The 18,043-nt window shown below is 54.6% G+C and overlaps 1 protein-coding gene and 1 long non-coding RNA gene across 4 annotated transcripts in view; one reads left to right on the forward strand and one right to left on the reverse strand.

The window, feature by feature from the left end:
• The first annotated feature begins 62 nt into the window (after positions 1-62).
• LOC127035385 (uncharacterized) lies at positions 63-2,608 on the forward strand. The gene is made up of 2 exons (XR_007769781.1): positions 63-1,312; positions 1,580-2,608. It is a non-coding gene; the product is annotated as an uncharacterized LOC127035385 (long non-coding RNA).
• CC2D1A (coiled-coil and C2 domain containing 1A) overlaps positions 2,440-18,043 on the reverse strand; it is a 35,268-nt gene continuing 19,664 nt past the window's right edge. For 2 of the 3 annotated variants that reach the window (XM_050925136.1, XM_050925135.1), the window contains 11 exons: positions 16,401-16,459; positions 16,263-16,314; positions 15,091-15,190; positions 13,580-13,670; positions 12,732-12,863; positions 12,070-12,125; positions 8,364-8,430; positions 7,178-7,304; positions 6,475-6,551; positions 6,054-6,101; positions 2,440-5,582 (listed from right to left, as the gene is read on the reverse strand). In XM_050925136.1, coding sequence (XP_050781093.1) covers positions 5,562-5,582; positions 6,054-6,101; positions 6,475-6,551; positions 7,178-7,304; positions 8,364-8,430; positions 12,070-12,125; positions 12,732-12,863; positions 13,580-13,670; positions 15,091-15,190; positions 16,263-16,314; positions 16,401-16,459 — 830 coding nt within the window. In that variant the 3' untranslated portion in view covers positions 2,440-5,561. Of the gene's footprint in view, positions 5,583-6,053; positions 6,102-6,474; positions 6,552-7,177; positions 7,305-8,363; positions 8,431-10,524; positions 10,821-12,069; positions 12,126-12,731; positions 12,864-13,579; positions 13,671-15,090; positions 15,191-16,262; positions 16,315-16,400; positions 16,460-18,043 lie in introns of those variants that run through there. The other variant, XM_050925137.1, reaches the window with a different exon arrangement.

The following is an 18,043-nucleotide window of genomic DNA, read 5'->3' on the forward strand; positions in this document are numbered from 1 at the left end:
GACCAGCGGACCCTCTGCAGGCACGCCTATGGGAGGTCCACCGGAGCCGCGGGCCCGGCGACCGGCAGAGCGCCCTCCTTGGCGTGCTGCCGTGCTTGGGGCGGCGAAATGTCTGGAGCCGCCCCACCTCGCTCCACTGTAGCCAAGCGTTTTTACTAGCCTTGCAGGGCCGGGAGGGCTGCTTGCTGCTAGGCCTGAGTTGGCCAGCTGGAGGCATGCCTCAGCCAGGGCCTGAACTCCAACCCAGCTGAAGGGGCCCCTCCCTGTCGATTAGGGACTGTTTGTGCTTGCAGCATAGGCACCGTCAGGGCTGGGGTAAGGGTCTAGAACCTGCGCCTGCAGGGCTGCCAGGTCACAGACACCCAGCTGCAGCCCATGGAAGGTATTTAAGATTCTGGGATGGGGAATGGGCCTGGACCCAGGCAGTGGTGCCAGCAGAGCCAGCGGGTGTCTCCACGTTTCTGAACCACGGGCGGGGAACTCGTTTTGGGTCTGGTAGCAAAAGACCCCAGAGTGAATGGACTAACCAGGGCCTCTTTCCTTTTGCAGTCCCCCGTTAGCTCCCATCCCCAGGAATGAATCCCTAACATAGATTTCATCTGACCCCAGTGCAGGCTCGAGGCAATGACTGTAAGGTGGGTGCACAATGGGTTGAACCCCGCCCCCCAGTAGCTCTCAGTGGTTTACTGTCGAGCTGGAGGGACGGAGCTAGCGGGATCCTGCAGGGCTCTGCCCTGGGGCTGGTCCTACTCAATCTTTTTGTTCATGACTTGGCTAATGGAGCGGAGTGTGCGCTTATGGCTCTGGCAGAGGACACCATGGGAGGGGCTTGCAGCACGTTGGACAGGGTCAGAATTCAAACCAACCCTGACTAACTGGAAAAGGGGCCTGAATTCAACAAGATGAACGTCAATAAAGTGCAAGTCCTGCACTTGGGAAGGAAATGAAATGCACGGCTACACCCTGGGGAATCCTTGGATGGGGGCAGGATGGTAGAAAAGGATGAGGGGTTACGGTGGATCACAGATTGGATATGAGCTACTGCGGTGAAGACTAATATTCTGGGGTGTATTAACAGGAGTGTGGTGTGTAAGACACGGGAGGGAACTGTCCTGCTCTACTCAGCACTGCTGAGGCCTCAGCCAAGTGCTGTGTCCAGGGCAGGCACCAGCCTTTTACAAGGATGTGGACAATTTGCTGGCAGGACAGAGCAGAGCAACAAAAATGATGAAAAGGTTTAGAAAAGGTGACTGTGAGGATTAAAAACACTGGGCAGGGTTAGTTGTGAGACAAGACTGAGGGAAGCTGGTAGGTCAAGTACGTCAAGGGCTGTTCCAAAGAGAACAGCAACCAACTGTCCATGGCAACGGAAGGCCAAGAAGGAATCGCCTTCAGCTGCAGGAAGGGAGATTTCGGTTAGCGAGTAGGAAAACTCTCAGGCTAGTGAAATACAAGACTAGGTTGTGGCATCCCCCTCACTGGAGGTTTTTAAGAACAGGTTAGACAAACCTGTCAGGGATGGCCTAGGTTTACTTGGTCCTGCCTCAGTGCAGGGGTCTGGACTAGGTGCCCTTTTGAGCTTCCCCCCAGGTCCACGAATCTAACCAAGTCGTCTACAACTCCCTGAGCTCTTTTAAGCCCGATCTGAGGAGCTGGCAGCAGCAGAAGGCCATGGAATGAGTGGTCGACCTGCGCGGCGCAGAGCCCTGCTAGTGCGCCCCCATCAGCATGCTGCTGCTCGGCTTGCACGAAGCACGCCGGGACTGCAGCTAGGCTGGGAAGCAGGGGAGCCTGGAGGATCTGCTCATTAATTCACTGCCTGTAGACCTGGCTCTGTGCCTGCGTTTAGTGTCTGAAATGGGGCTAACTCAGCCTGAGACAAAGTGAACGCAGCACTTTGAGCTGGTAAAAGGGCAGGAGTGTTACTGGGGTCGCTTCTTCCTAGGCAGCGCCTAGGGCCATCGCCCCCCTTCAGACCAGGCATGCGGCACTGTCAGAACCAGTCGGCAGCCTGCGTGTGCAATGATCGCACTCGATCTCGGTCCATTTCATGGAGGGGGGGGGGCAGGCAGCCCCATTCATAATTAGCCCCTTTGTTGGGAAAGAAGCTGAGAGGACTAGAGCAGTGGGCTCTGAGCGATGCCCACTGCCTGGCTGTTCGGGGGGTGGGACTCCCACCTCCAGGGCGTTTCACCCACACTGGCTTCCACAGAACTTGTACGTTACATTAATTTACCAGGAACTCAGCTTGAGCTAACGCAGTCGCACCACTAACCGACCCATAGCGCTTGCTGGAGAGAACATACTACCACCAGGTGAGGAAAGGGCAGAGAAGGATGGGTAATGAGACAGGGTGGAGGCACAACTGATTTCAGCTGCTCTCTTTTCCCGGGGGGAGCTGCCATTAGGGGAATCGGGCAGAGAACTCCAAGGACTGCAGAGGTTCCAGAGAGGTTTAATTGTTATTTGTTACAGGATTTCAGTTCAGTGTAGAGCTGGGTTTGGTTTTGTTTTTTTTGGTAGAAAAAGAGATTTGTCTTAAAAACTTTATATAGATTTGTGGTCTCTCTAAGCACAAAATAAAAGCCGAACGCAGTCAGTTCCCACATCTCTGCTTTTACATTCGCTCTCGGATTCTCCGGAGGGACGGACAGACGCCCCCAGAGACAGGCACTTACAGCATGTAAAAACAGACCCAGCAACACACTCTGCTGTACTGGGCTGTGGAATCAGACCAGGAGGATCAATAGACATTTAGACAATTACCCATTATTTACCCTCAAACAAGGTTTTGCTCGGGCCAGAGACAGAAAGGGTTAAAATTTGGTTTAAAAGGAAGGTCTAGAGCGGAAAGGGGGAAGTTGAGATTGGACCATTTCGACAGCTAATCAACTCCTCCATCACCCAGCAGCAGCTCTTTGGATCTGGTTATTTACAGGGACTGAAGGAATGTTTCTGTTTAAACCAAGCTGTCACTTGCAAGGGGTTGGGAGTATCCAGATTAGCCTGACACGCTCCCTTCACTGCTGTGCAGGGGCTGCCGCGCGGCTCCACCCGGCTCAGCGCCAGTGGCAGTTTCACACATCTCTCAGTGCCAGGCCCGCAGGGAAGAGCCACCGGCCCACAGCCAAGCTGCAACTGAGATGCCAGCGAGAGCTGGGCACTGCAGGAGGGAGAGCTGGGCACTGCTCGGGGGTTACAGGCTCCTGCTTAGGCAGCTCAGAGCCGGGGGTACCTTTAGTAGCCCCGGGCTGCAGCCTCCCACGGAGCATGGGGTTTTTGAAATCCACCATTCCCAGTAGGGTATCCCGAGCCATGTCCTACGCCCCTGCCAGGGCTGAATACGGTCTCTTCAGCGAGAAGCCAGGCGCCAGGGGAGACAGGCAGTAGGGTGAACTGCAGATCTGTTTCACCCTGCCACTGAGAAAGCCAGCCCCGTGTGTGCGTGCGCCCGGCTCTCTGTCCAAAGGGCAAGGAACGGGCATGGGAGCGGGACTAGCGGCCAGAGAGGGGCTTTAGCTACAGGTTCCTCTATGGCCACTACCAGTAAGTGACTGGGTTCTAGTGCGACGTGCAGGGCAAGGGGGGATCTTGGACAGCCCTCAAACGGGCCCGGTAGCCCTTCTGGGTGGATCAGGTAAGTTGCGAGAAATAGCCCTGTTCTCCACTTCCTTCTTTCACAGCCTCCTAAAGTAGCAGGCCCATGATGGGGTTGGCAGTTCACGTGTACCACCCTCCCCAGGCATCCTCTGCCTGGAGCCCTGCAAATCCTGAACAAAGCAGCCTGAGCAGCTGGGGCCTGCCGTCCCTGGGGGAGAGGTGCGTGCAAAGTGCATTGGTGCAGGGACCCCTCCGTGCAAGATGAGCTATGACCAGAGTGCAAATCGGGGGTGGGGAGAGGGTCCCCATGAGCCATGCTGGGGAGGAGGGGGAGGGAGCATCTTCAGTGTCATCGAGGTCAGAGAAAGTGCGGAAGTCTTAGTCGGTATTTACACAGGAGCCAGTTCCGGACGTTGGGGCAGCTGCTCTTGAGCTACACTCCAGCGCCTTTCGCTCCCTGTGATCATCCTGGCCTGGGCTGGAGGAACTGGCAGGAACGGCCTCCCTTCGCCTAGAGCCCTCTGGAGTCAAAGGCAGCGCCACAGTCACACTCGCTGCGTCCCTGCTCTGACTCCTTAAAGCAGCTTCCTGCCCCACATACCGCCCCGGCTCTCACCCTGCTGCGTGGGGGGGGCTCAGACAGTGTCTCGGGGCTAGGGAAAGGGTTTTCTGCCCATCTCTGCTCACGCCCCTGCCTCCCACAACGCAGGCAGAGGCTGGAAGAGCAGCTGCTGCCAAAGCAGAAGCTCTGGTGAAGGGCGTGGGGGGCGTCCGGGACAAGCACTGGTCACACCACGCACCATTTGTCAGTGTGATGCAGACAGGCGCTGGAGTCGTCCCCGAGAGCTGCTGCTGCAGGCAGAGGACATGGGCAGTCCCCAGGAACAGCACCAGGGACTGGATTATCTGAGCGAGGGGTAAATGGCCCCTCTCCTGGGGCCTCCCTACCTTTGGGAGGGGGAGCACAGGGCAGCGCTCACAGGTCGCAGCCTTTGCCTGGCCGCAGGCACTGCGCAGTACAAAGCCCCCTTTGAAACCACTGCCCAAAGGGCAGTGTGGCTTGCACTTTACCAAGGGGGGGGGGTCGCAGGGACAATGGCCCTGAGGAGCCCTGCTCCAGCCAGCACTGGTGCCCCATGACAGGGAATTTTCCCGTCTACTCCCTGCCCACAGAATTCTAGCCCAGCTCCCGCCCCAGCTCAGACCGGGCTCTGAGGGACAGGGCAGGAGATGGGACAGGGCGATTTCCCTTTGCACTGGGTCGTGCCTGGACTAGGACAGAGACCTGTGGCTGAGAACGGGGTCCATGAGCCACAGATCCGCCCAGACCCCCATCAGATGGTGCTGAGAACAGGCTGGGGGCTATTACAGGTAACGGCCTGCAGAGATGAAGAGTCCTGCACGCTGCAGTGCTGTCAGTCCTCACAGCCCTGGGTTGAGCCTGCCAAAGGGAGGCGGGACCTGTGGTCAGCACCCAATTGCCACAGGTATCTGCCCTAGGGCAGGCCCAGCCCCTGCAGAGACAAACCCTAGTGAATAAAGTGCTCTCCCGCTAAGCCGGGGACCAGGAGCGGGGTGGACTCTAGCATCTGTGCTTCTCAGTGAGCAGAGGGGCAAAGTGATTGTCACGTGATTGTCTGGCTCTTCTCCCTGTGGGACATCATGCACCTCAGGGTTTGGGGTGGGGCTGTTCTGGGGGGTGAGGTCAGGGCCTGAGCTCACTTCTACTACCAGAGGGGGGTGGGGAAGGGCACAAGGACAGCACCCGCCCTACACTAGCAGAGGATGCAAGGTCAATTTCAGGGCCTTTCCCATCCCCTCCAGTACATCTCCCTCCTGGGCAGAAAGGAACTCCACCCCCCCCATTAGTGTCTGTCTAGTTTCTCCCCCATGGGGGGGAAGAAGAGTGCAGTGTAGGGGAGTGGGCCATTCTGTCCCAGGCCTTCAAAACACCAAGGGCTTCATCTGCGGAACTTCTGAAGCTGGAAGAGAAAGACACGTGTGGGTATTTTAGTGGCAGCCCCTGAGGCCATGTGGGGCAGGGCAGGGAAGGGAAGGGACAAACAGCACTTAACTCATGGGCGGGGTACAGGAACCACAGCAGGTTGGCATGAGGGAGCTAACACTTGCACTCGGGACCCCTGAGACCCTGGGACTGCAGAACTTTGGAGCCTCCAGGCCTCAAGGATTGGGAAAATCTACTGCGTCGGGGCCACCATAAATCTAGTGAACCATCTCGGAAGCATCATTGACCTCCATCTTTGGTCAGCCTCCTTCATGACAGTCCGGGCAGGGAGGCTGAGGGTGGAATGGGCCATGGAGAATGAGCTCCCCTCCAGCTGCCAATGGGGGGGCAGGGCTGAGATGTGGGAAACTGACCCTGGTCTTGGAATAAGCCAAGAACTCCTGGACGAACGCACTTTGACCCTGCTCAGCTGCTAGGGGACGCTTACCTCACTCTCCACAAGATTCCGCTTGTACAGGGCTTCCTTGGCGGCGTCCTGTTAACCAACACAACAAGCATCAGGATGTCACACTCTCCTGGGGCAGCGGGAAGCTGCTGCAGGGACCAGGCCAAGTTTGACAGCTGTGCCGCTTTAAAGCAGGCACCTTAGCAGCACTGGGTGATGGGCCTGGCACAACAGACTAGCCAGGCTTCTACCTACACCCCCACAGAACCACCAGGCTGTAGTGAGCATGCCAAGTTACACAGCAATCCCACAGATACCAGTCGCCCCGTGTTACTTATCACGAGTAGAAAGGACTCATGCAAAGATGCCTGCCCTGTCCCACCACACACAATCACAGAACCAACGTTCAGCTTCTGTCCCAGCTTCCTGCCAGGGAGAAGAGAACGGTAAGTGGTTTCCTCACCCGATTGCCCTCGTTCCCGAGACGCCGAGCCGAATCGGTGTAGAACTGCAGGAACCTCTCCAGCTGCGACAGGTACTCTAGGGGGAGGAAGGTTAGATTCAGTCAAGCCTCTATGGGCAGGGCAGGGGTCTTCAAACCTTTCTGTGGCGGGGAATGCAGCCGAATAGCGATTCCCTCCAGGACACCTTCCCTCCCGAACTGCAGAACGCTCCCGGTGGCTGCTCACACAGCCATGCAGCGTTAGGAAAGCCCTTACGTTCAGTTGCTTTTAGCACAATCGCTCAGTTACACAAGGCAGCCCCAGCACGTCTGACTAGCCAGCGCTCTGAGGTTTGGGAATCTCTGCTCTTGGGACCACCCCTGTGCCTACGGTGAGAGGGAGGGGGATTAAACAGGCCCAGTCAGGCACAGGCATTAGGACTAAGAAGAGAAGGGGGGCCCTTAAGGTGCTGTAGGAACGAGGCTCAGGAACTACCACAGATGTGACAAATCGCTGGTCTCTGCCCAAGTCCTAGTGGGACGTGTGTCCCTTGCCCCAAGCCCCTTTCACCCTTTCTCGTCTCACGCACAGCCCAGGGCGGAGGCCGGGGGAGGCTTGCGATGTCAGGCTGTGTCCACCCTGAGGCAGAAGTCCTCACCTCTCACAAGCACTGTGATGGACAGCACCCTCCCTCGCACCCAACGATCGCAGGGCTGCACTGACCTTTCCTGAACACAGGGCCCCCATGCTGCAGCTGGGACTTCAGCCACTGGATCCGCTGTGTGATGTCCTGGAACTGTTCCACTAGCTCGTTGGGAAGCTGCCTGTGAGCCTGTCTGTACGCCAGCACCTGCCAGCAAAGCCAGAAGGCCTGTTGGCTTCCCAGGCAAACACACAGGAGCCCACAAAGCCCTGACATACGTCAAGTCATTCTGAGCTGTGCAGGAATCGGCGCTGGGAGCAGGGAGCGCGGGCTGGGGAGGGAGCAGTTCAGGAAAAGCAGCCAGGACCCGGTGAGAGAGGCACTCCCATGGGGAGTGAACACACTGCTGCCCTCCAAGCAGCCAACACCCAGATCTCCTGTGCAGGGCAGTGGAGTATGCATCCAGCGGCAGGGCAGGACTCCGTCCTGTATTCTCTCACCCTTTCACATTGCCCCTAGAAGGGGACATGACCTGCGACGTCTCCCATAACCCGGCACCCTTGCGATTGTGCGGGAAGAGCCGTCACAGCCCACCAAGCAGGGGACCTGCAAGTTGTAAGAGGCTGGTTCCCTTCGGCGGTCAGTGGGCTAAGTGGGTTTGTGAACTCAAGATCATTTCATTGGGAACCGCCACTGGGAGCAGGGCTGGTGAGGACCCACCCAGCAGGGACAAGGGACCTGCCCCAAAGACGGTGCCTATGCGAGGGAGAGACAGAGAGCCAACACATCTGAAAATCCTGGCCCAGTCAGGGCGGGGTGTGGTCTGAACAGGGCTCCATGGGGAAGGTGAACCCCAGGGAGGGAAACGCCTGGGCCCATCAGTGCCTCCCAGGCAGAGGAAGCCTCACAGCATTAACATGCTGGGGCCTGATCCAAAGCCCACTGCAGTCCAAGGGAGTCTCCTAAACAGAGACAGGCTTCAGCCAACCTCTTGGATTCAACCCCCTCCCGAGGCCAGAGACCATTCCAAAACGCGCAGCGTGAGCTGCTTCCCCATCCGGATGGTAAGCGCAAGCTTGTCAAGGCAGGCGACTGGGAGTCAGATCTCCGGGTTGCTATTTCTAGTTCTATCACCCAGTTCCCTCGTGGCATAACCAGCGGCTGCAGAAGACTCTCACCCCTTCCCCACAGAGTTCTGCTCAAGGCCTAGCTGAGCCGGTGCTGCCAGAGAATCTGGGCAGGTGTAGGGCATCGGGTTTCACTCACCTTCTTTTCCAGCTTCTCCTTGTCAAAGGCTAAAACATTCAAGCTGTGCAGAGTGTGAATGGGTTTGCTGGGGGAAGAGAAACATTAGCTTTGGTTAAACCCAAGAAAGCGGCAGGATTCCATCCCCTGGAGGTGGGCAGAACTTCCCCTTGCTCTGACTTCCCAGAGGGGACATGCTCTGACTCCAGAGAGAGGAGAGACGGCCATAGGAATCGAGACCACGCCCGTGCAGGAGAGATCCCAGGGTTTACCCTACTGAGATCCTCATGGCCTGAGGAAGCTTTGCCCTGCCAGAATGCCCCACTTCACCCCAGAGCTGCTACTCCAAAGCAGGCATCAGCCCCTCGGAGGGATAGCAAGCATGCTCCTGTGAGCTGACCCTGCTCCCACTACCTAGAAATGAGCGCCCCTGACACCTGCCAGTCGCTCCAGCTCCCAGTTCAATGGCTTTGCCTGGCTAGATGTCGCGCTGGTGAAGGTAGGAGGGGTGCAGAGGCAGCACTGTCCTCAGACAGGCACTTGGGTGCGCTACGTGGCGTTGAAAGGATCAGGGATGGGTGGGTCAAGTACAGTCACGTTGTGTCAGACAGGGGGACGAGAGCTCAGGCAGAGAGAGGGGAAGCGAACTGTCCACCACCACAGCCAGGATTACAACTCAGGCATCCTGATTCCCAACCCCAGACCCTCCCCAGCTCAAACCACTAGACTCCACTCCCGTTCCTAAGCCGTGACTACAGCCTAGGAGTCCAGAGACCCAGTCCCCTGCTCCAGTCACTAGCCCACATGCAGCCTGGAGAACACCGCAGCCTTCAGAGAAGCCACCCGCTGCACGTGAGCAGAAAACCCTTTTGAGCCAACAGCTCAGGAGACTGGTGGGGGTATTAACTCGGACCCGGTGCATTTCAGTGCACGGTGCCCTACCGGCGCTTGTAAAACATCCTGGAAACACAGGAGCCCAATGGCGTGTTCCCATCAGACCCCCGCACCTGTCCAGCTCTAGCTAGCTCTCACTTCCCAGCCCTGCCACGCAGCAGAGTGACTGATGGGCTGCAGGCCCCTAGGAAGAGTCTGTGCCCCTCCGTCATGGCCTGGGTCAAGTGGGTCGGTCCAAATGCACAGAGGGAACATTCACCAGATTAAAGGAAGGGCCCGCAACTCTGACAAGCCCTGAGGAGGTGGAAGGTCTCTGGAGTGAAGGCAAAGCAGAAAAGTGATCCCTGCTGCCACACAAATCCCACTGCATAAAGATGCTGGGCTCTCAGAAGGCAGTTAGTGGGAGGGAGATTAGAGCGTGGGGTTGGGACTCCTCAGGTCTACTCCCAGCTGTGTCACTAACTCACTGCATGGCCTTGAGCAAGTCACTTCCTCCATTGTGCCTCAGTTTCCCCTTGCAGTTAACAGTCTCACTGTCTCCTCTCTGGTACAAACTAAGGCAAACCTTTTGCTGGGGATGGATTAGTTTGTCTCATGGAAACTGCACAGACATGAGCTCTTCGCACTCAGTCTCTCTCTCACACACACACACACACACACAACCCCCACACACGTCCCATCTTTGCCATTTCCTTTCAGAACATCACGTGCTGCACTCAGGCTGAGAGATACTTCCAGAACCGGGACCTCCGTCACGGGGAATCAGGGGTCCAGGCAGGGAAGGGAGATAGGGAACTGTTCTCCCTCCCCGAACCGGGACCTCCGTCACAGGGAATCAGGGATCCAGGCACGGAAGGGAAATAGGGAACTGCTGTCCCTCCCCCGCAGTCCACTTGCTCTCCCCAGGCCAGATCCTAAGCCCGGGATGCGTCACCAGGAAGCAGACTGCTGTGACCCTTCCTGTGACTACAGGGGATTTGCCAGCCGCTGCTCGTCCCCCCCTGCCCCCAGCTCCTTTTCATTTTATTCTCTCCAGCTCCGAGTCCTACCCAATTCCTTGCTCCTCTCCTCCTGAGTATCTGCTTGGCCTTCCTCCTCCTCGAGCCTCTGCTCTTCACCAGTCTCTGTCCCCTCTAAGCCTCTTCCTTCTCCCTCCCCGTCTCCAGCCTGGGGCTGAGAAAACCCATTGCCCCCCACTCCCTCCATCTCTGCCCCTAGCTCCCAGAGGAATTGTTCGAGACCCCCATGCTGCTGGGCACACATCACCTCATACCTTTTCTCTGCCCCCTCAGCAGGCGCATACCTCACCTCTGCCACTGGGGAGAGGTGGCAGGAGGATGAAGTAGGGAGCAAGGTCTGTAAGACGCCAGCAAAGGGGAGAGTATCCCTGGATTACACGGAAGCAGGAGGCTCCTGGAATACCAGGGGCTCTAAATGCACTAGTCACTCTAAGCTATTGCTCTTCCAGGGCCAGCAGGAGCGAAAGGTGTTCCACGTGAGAACTTCTAGGGCCCAAGAGGAGGAAGAGGAGGAGAAGGGTCCAGTCAGAGCCGGCCTTGCTAGAGCACTGAGCAGATGGATGTTCTGAAAGGAAATTAAAGACAGAGACAAGAGACCATAAACAGCGACTGCTAGACAGAGGCTGCGCCTTGATCTCAGCAGGGCCTGCACAGACTTGCTCATCCCATTCAGAGAACCTGCTAGGACTCGCTGGGCATGGGCCATACAGCCTAAGGTATCTAAGCACAGCACACTGCCCTCTCAAAGCGCTTCTCAGCCAGCACTGCCAGGATCCCCTCCCCACGTACCCAGGATCTAGCCAGGATCCCCCATTCCGCACACGAAGATGGGAAGGGCAGAGTGGCCGCAACCTCATGCATTAGACAGCTACACAAATGTTCTGTTTTGCTGTCCAGACTATGGTGGCAAGTCTCTCTGTGGGTGCTGCTGTTTTACTGAACTTTCCTCACCCCACCCAGGAAGTCGGGTCTGCCCAGCAGGATGGAGGGAGTTGCTTTCTCCACTGGAGCAAATGGAAAATCAGTCGCAGATGAGCACAGCTTTGCACTTCTACACCACTGCTCATCCATAGATCTAGGAGCGCTCAATGAAGGCAAGCATTCTTTCCACTTTAGAGCAGGGGAAACTGAGGCACGGGGCAGCAAAGTGACTTGCCCAGGGTCACACAGTGAGTTAGTGGCAGAGCCGCGAATGAGCTCACTTCCTTGCTCTAACAAAAGCATCTCCCCCACCCCAGCTACAAAATAACTCTGATAACTGGCATATGGCGTTACCATGAGCAGCTACCATACTGCGCAATAATGCAGTTTGTTAGAGCACCATGCATGTAAGGGATAATTAGTGACTGAATAACAATCAGGGTTCTGTTCCCTACTCTGGCACAAGTTTGTTCCGTAACCCCTCACTTCACCCTCTCTGGGCCTTAGTTTTCCCACCTGTACAATGGGGATAATTCTGACCTACATCCCAGAGAAGACATTGTGAAGTGCAGGGAGATTCTGTGCGTGGACAGAAGGTCCTAGAGCAGGGCAAAGAATTATTTATTATTATTATCCTGGAGTTTACAGGTCTACAATATCAGCACTGCCAGATGACGGTAGTTTGCTTATGCCCACATGTCTCATCATCCAAAGCTACAGAAGCAGAAGCTCACCAGGGATGCAAAACGTCCAGCAGGAATCCCACGCCCGTAGCCCCGACAGAATGGGAGTGGGGAAGGATCCTTAGGCAGACAAATCCTCACAGTTTCCTTAGAGCACAGACAAAACCCTAAGCAGCACAACTAAGCTAAGCCAATGCTAGTGGGACGTACCTGTTGCCCACATCCCTTACTGGACCGACTGTTGGTTTTGGTTTGGGGAGAGCAACCTGAAAGAAGAGGCAGAAGCTTTCAAAATAAGTCATAGCAGTGCGATGCCTTTTCATCCCCAGATCTCCGGGTGCTTTACAAGAGGCCAGGACAGGATCATTACCCCAAATAAGCGACGGGGAAGTGACTTGTCCAGTCTCACACAAGTCTATGGCAAAGCTGGGAAGAGAATCTCCCCAGTACAGAGCCCTGCACACCGGACTGGGCTGCCTCTCTATTAGAAGGAAAAAGGGCCTTTTAAAGCAAAATCCCCAGGACTATCACCACAGCTCACACGGACGACCCAAGGCAGACCTGCTGCTCCTCCTCAGGCAATTTTTCTTTTAGGTCAACTCCCAGCTTTCCAGACCCCGGCACACGAGGAAGCTTTGTAGGCAAAGGGGAGATGTGACCGCTCTGTTTGGGAACGACTTATATTCCCTCCCTCACGCCAACCCCCCGATGGATGGACGCCGCCTCCTCTGACTGGCAGCCCAATGCCAGTGGCCTGGGGCTAAGGCAAAGTCTCTGCAGAGCCAGATCTGACTCACTTTCCCAGTCAGTCCTAGAACCATCCTGCCTAGGTCACAGGGAACCCAGAGCCCCATCAAGACAGCTGCCCTTACCACCGGCATGGTCTGAGGGTCAATCACCAGCCATTTCTCTGTTCTTGTCTCCAGCTGCTGAGAACTCAGAGGCTCCCTTAGCCGCACAATCACCTCCAACTTCCCCCCTGTGGGCCGGCGGCCATCCAGTAGCTAGGCATGGAAAAGAATGGAGCAGAGACGTGGGTGTAGGGGAAAAACAGTGAAAAACCACGAAGAGGCCAAAGCAAAATGAAAAAATGGTGTCTAGTCCAATATCCCATCTCTGGACATATCTAGTCGAGCATCCTGCCTCCCTGGAGCAGACTGCTGGTCCATCTAGCCCAGTGTCCTCTCTCCAGCAGAGTCTTCAGAGACAGGCTCAAGCACATAATTGGCACGTGGCCCAACAGTGAAATACTGCACACCCAAGGGGACTGGAATTCCTTCCTGACCCTGCAGCCACCTGCCGGGAAGCATGAGATTGGATTATCCTCATTTTAGCAGAATTATCTGTATTACTGGTCAATTATCCAGCCCATTAAAATATAAACATCCAGACACAGTGTCTGCCTTTGCGCCTACTGCAGTGCACTCCCTACCCACTGTACAGCAGGGAGGCATTTCAGAGAGGCGTTGACTGCAGCTGGAAATGGACGGAGGCCCCAGTAACAGAACCAGCCCGACACTGACCAGAGAGTTCAGAGCAGCTGGTAATAACATCCAGCCCCTGCCCCTGCTCTGCTGTTTGCTCCTTTCTAGTCGCAGCTCCTCGGGCCGGGAGGAAGCTCTGGGACTGGGACTCGGAAGGATAAGAGGGCAGGATTTATAGGCAGGCGCACACAGGTGCCGCTTAGAGGGAGGAGGGGGAACTCTCCACTGTTTCCTACCTCGACAATCTCCCGAAGCTCACACATTGTCTCCAGGGCCTCCAGTTTCAGCTGCGCTGTGCCCACAATGCGGTCTGTCTTGAACAGCCCCCTGGGAGATTGTGTGTGTGTGGGGAGAAAGGGATACGACAACATAAAATTGAAGTCCTTATCAGTCCCTCAGCCCAGGGCATCCAATCCCAGCTCCCACAAAAACCTCTCTGATCCTGGAACGTCCCCTAAGTGGGAATCCGATTCTCAGAAGTGACTAGTGGGCAGAACCCTGCCGCTCCAACCCCCATTCCCACAATGACCGATCCCAGCAGCACTCCCACAGATTGAACACATGAACGGGAGGGTTTCAGCTTTGGGGGGAAGGTTCTGTCTGTATGCCCCCCAAGGGCCAGCTGTGCTCTGGAGAGGCAGCACATTACAGCACCAGTGGCCTAACAACAGAGGACAAAATATTCCTCCTCTGGCAGCTGCTGCTCCTCTCAGCTCAGTCCCAAACCTCTGTCTCCCAGGGCAGTTTCCTATGTACCAGTGTCAACGCTTCATGCAGCCTCTCTGTCTCCTAGACTCTCACAGCCCTCCACTCACAAGTCCTCTCCCCTCCTCCCTTGTCAGAGCCCTGATAACCCAGCAAACCCTCTCCTCGACCATGACCACTATCCTTCCAGCTAAGGAGGGACACACATTCACTGCTGCTTCTTAAGTGGCCTAGTGAGTGGCACCGTTACGCTACAGTGCAAGGGGAGGTGTGACCAGATAGCAAGTGTGAAAAAATCGGGATGGGGGTGGGGGTTAATAGGAGCCTATGTAAGAAAAAGACCCAAAAATCAGGACTGTCCCTATAAAATTGGGACATCTGGTCACCCTAGGTGTGACTGTCACACACACAGGCACAGCCAAGTGCTAGCTTTAATTCAGCTAGCACAGATAACAGCGTCAGTGAAAACGCGGTGGCACAGGCTTCAGCCTGGGCTAATCACTTGAGTACGCAGTCAGGGGCCCCGGTGGGCTCCCACGTGGGTATGCACTTGCAGCAAAGACATACCCTGTGTGACAAACTGTTCTCCTCCCCAAGCAGGCTACCTCTGCGATGCTCCCAACACAGGGGTGGGACACAGGCAGGGAATGAGCCCAGCTCTCTGCCTGGCAGCACAGAGCGCTTCCCAGCAGGGCAGAGAGTAGGCGCTATTCCTTTGCTACGCAAGGTAACAATAACCTGCTGACCAGCACTCCGGGGACATGGAGATGTGCACACTTGGTCCATCTCACAGGACTGCAGGTTTTGATTTCAGCAGAAGACCGACTGTTAGTGACAGTGAAGCTGTTAATAAGCAGTGACGCCCAACAGCCGTTGTTTATTTCACCTTTGAACGCTGCAACGGACCTTCTGCCTGCCCCCAATATTCATGAGTTTTCCACCCCAGGCCATATCAAGAGTGTCATAAGGAAGGTTCCCTCTAGCTTCTGCGGATGACATTTAAACCTGCCCTCCAGTGCCCCCAGCCTCGCATCTCACTCACCCTTTGTGGACAACTTCAAACTTGAGGCCTTTGGTCTGAAAGACTCTCTTGAGCCCTCGGTGGCCCCGATTAATATACAGCTTGAACTGCTCTTTGAATTCTGGCAAGGGAACAGCAGCAAATCATGGTATTAGCATGAGGATTACACACCAAGAGAAGAGCCATCAACTGCATCCCTGGGCAAGACATGAAGCCAGGAACAGGATTAGCAGGGAACACTTTGTGCAGCTGCAATGATTTTCGCCTTGGGATCTCAGTGCACTTTGCAGTTCATTATGCCTCAACACAAAGCCCTCCACCTGCTCCATTTTATAGCTGGAGAAAAGGAAACGGTGTGGTGAAGTGATCTGCCCCCCAGGTATCACAGAATCAGCAGCAGAGCTGGGAACAGAACCCAGAAGTCCTGGTTCCCCGTCCCCTGCTTTAGCCACTACAGCCATCACCTCTCACAATCTTGGGGAGAAAGACCTCGAGGCACCAGCTAGCGTGTCACTGGAGATTACAGCCTCTCGGTCTTTCAACCTCAAGCAGAACGTATTTCACAGAAAGAGTTTCCAAGTCAGGCAAGAGGAAATTGTGATGCTGCCAGGAGAGGGACTAAAAACAGATCCAGCAATGCACCGAGGGGGCACAGACTGTGTGGTCCTTGCCCACACAGCTCTGCCACCACAGTGAAATCTTGTCCCTTTACCAACCACCCACCCCACCCTAATACACCAGTCCTGGGCTCCCCACACACACAGCCCTGCTGATGCCTCTCAGTCCCAACCTGCTGGCTCCCCACTTTTCCAGCCCGTGAGCTCCTCACACACAGTTTAGCGACTGTCCCTCAATCCTGACCTGCTCCTCTCTGCTCTCCTAGTCCCAAGTCCCCAGATAGAAGACTGACGTGCACCTGCAACGCTGTTTATCCAGGATCCCTGCAGTATCTAAGTGCTTCATTGCGGAACCAGTCTTGACCTGTCCCATCCATTTCTATTCCTGCTCTGCAACTCTCTTGAGCAGAGACTGTCCGATCACATATGGGGTGTATTGTCACCTTGGCTCATTCCACATGCAGATCACCTTAAGGCCAGTGCTCTAGTCTTCAGAAATGAAATGCTAACGCAAGGGAACCCTCCTCCCAGCACAAACGCACACACACGCATCCATAACTCCAGACGGGAACCTACCCGGTGAATCTGTGTTTTTGATCACGTTGGTCCTATCTTTTTGAGCTTCCTCCTACAACACAAGACACAAGAGAGGGTGAGAACTGAGCCTTCCCAACTGAAGCCTGGGAATGTCACCGAGCAGCATTCAAAACTCACCGCGTTGGGGTATGGAAACTCAAAGCGTACAAAGGCATCCAGGTCATTGGGAGTCACACCTTAAAATACAAAAAACCCACCAGTTTACAGCTTAAAGGAGAAGACCTAATATGCAACATGAGATAAAAATCCAAGGATTCCGCTGGGGTCACTGGGAGTGAGCAATCCCCCCTGAAGCTATCTATCTGGGGGAAGAGAGCTTTTTAACCAAAGGGCAGATTAATTTGTACTGGAGACGTCTGGGATAGTCGAAATGGTTGTTTAAGACAGAAGGTTCCAGCCTACACTGAAGACAAATTCTTTTTCTAGAACTGGCTGAAAACTGTCAAAACTCTTCTGTGATGGAAAAGTCAGGTTTCGATTCAAAGATATTTTTCACAAGAAGTATCCAATTTCCACAGAAAGTTTTGGCTTTTCTGCAAAAACCCCAAATGCCCCCAAAGCAAAGTATTTCTGTTTTGATAATTTGCCACGCTGCCACATGGGACATGTAGTTCATGTCCCCATTCTCCTCTACTAGCCAAGCTCCCGGGCTGGACAACATCTTCCATGATGCACTATAGTCAGGGACTCCCAGGATGTACTGACTCCCCTCTCCAACTGGGGAGGGGGTGCACCATGGCGGATGCACATGAACCAGGGAGCCCAGTCTGTAGGAGAATGGGAGCACAAGGTACCCAAACGACAACTCCCATAAGGCAGCATTCCTGAATAGAAATTTTGTAGTTTTCAAATTTTCCCACAAAAAATAAATTTTCTGTTGGGGGAAAAAAAACCATTTCCCAACCAGCTTGAACACTTTCACTCTTGAGAGGGTCTATAATCCATCCTAGATCTGTGCATTCTCACGTTCTGCTCATTTCTTCCCACACATTCACAGTTACCACCATCTACCTCATGCCCCGCTATTCCTATTTGATCATATTTTGGTGTTATTTTTGTCTGATACCCTCCTAGAGTCCCATATCCCACTTTGTTCCTCCTCTGCTAATGACTGGATACATTTCATTAACAGTTAACCTGAGCCAACACTCTTCAGCAGGATTAAGGACTGGGCCTCAGGAGAAATAGCTTCAGTGTGTGGCTCTGCCACAGACATCCCGTGTGACCTTGTGCAAGTCACATAACCTCTGGGTGTCTCAGTTCCCCCTCTGTAAAATGGGGATATAAATACCGATCTACCTCCAAGGGGTGTTGTGATAATAAACAACATCTGTGAGACACTCAGCTATTAGGGTGATGGAGTAGTATCTACACGAGTACTTAGTACTAGGTAAGTACCTAGACGAATAGAGAGAGAGTTGCTGCAGGGGAGAGTTATTTCCAACTGAGGCTGAAAATATGGGGACTATGGAGACAGTAAATCTTCTGCAGCACTTAAGTTCCTCATAAATTGCAACTTTGCATTTCCATAGCAATTTTCATTCCAGGATCTCAAAGTTTATAAGAAACATTAATAAATTAAATTAAAGAGACAAGGTGGGTGAGATAATATCTCTTACTGAACCAAATTCTGCTGGTGAAAGAAACAAGCTTTTGAGCTACACAGACAAGAGTGCTCTGTAAGCACGAAAGCTTGTCTCTCTCACCAATAGAAATTAGTCCAATAAATGGTATCACCTTACCTGCCTTTAGCTGTCTAA

This window comes from Gopherus flavomarginatus, chromosome 16 (assembly GCF_025201925.1).
Source record: "Gopherus flavomarginatus isolate rGopFla2 chromosome 16, rGopFla2.mat.asm, whole genome shotgun sequence".
Taxonomy (NCBI): Eukaryota; Metazoa; Chordata; order Testudines; family Testudinidae; genus Gopherus; species Gopherus flavomarginatus.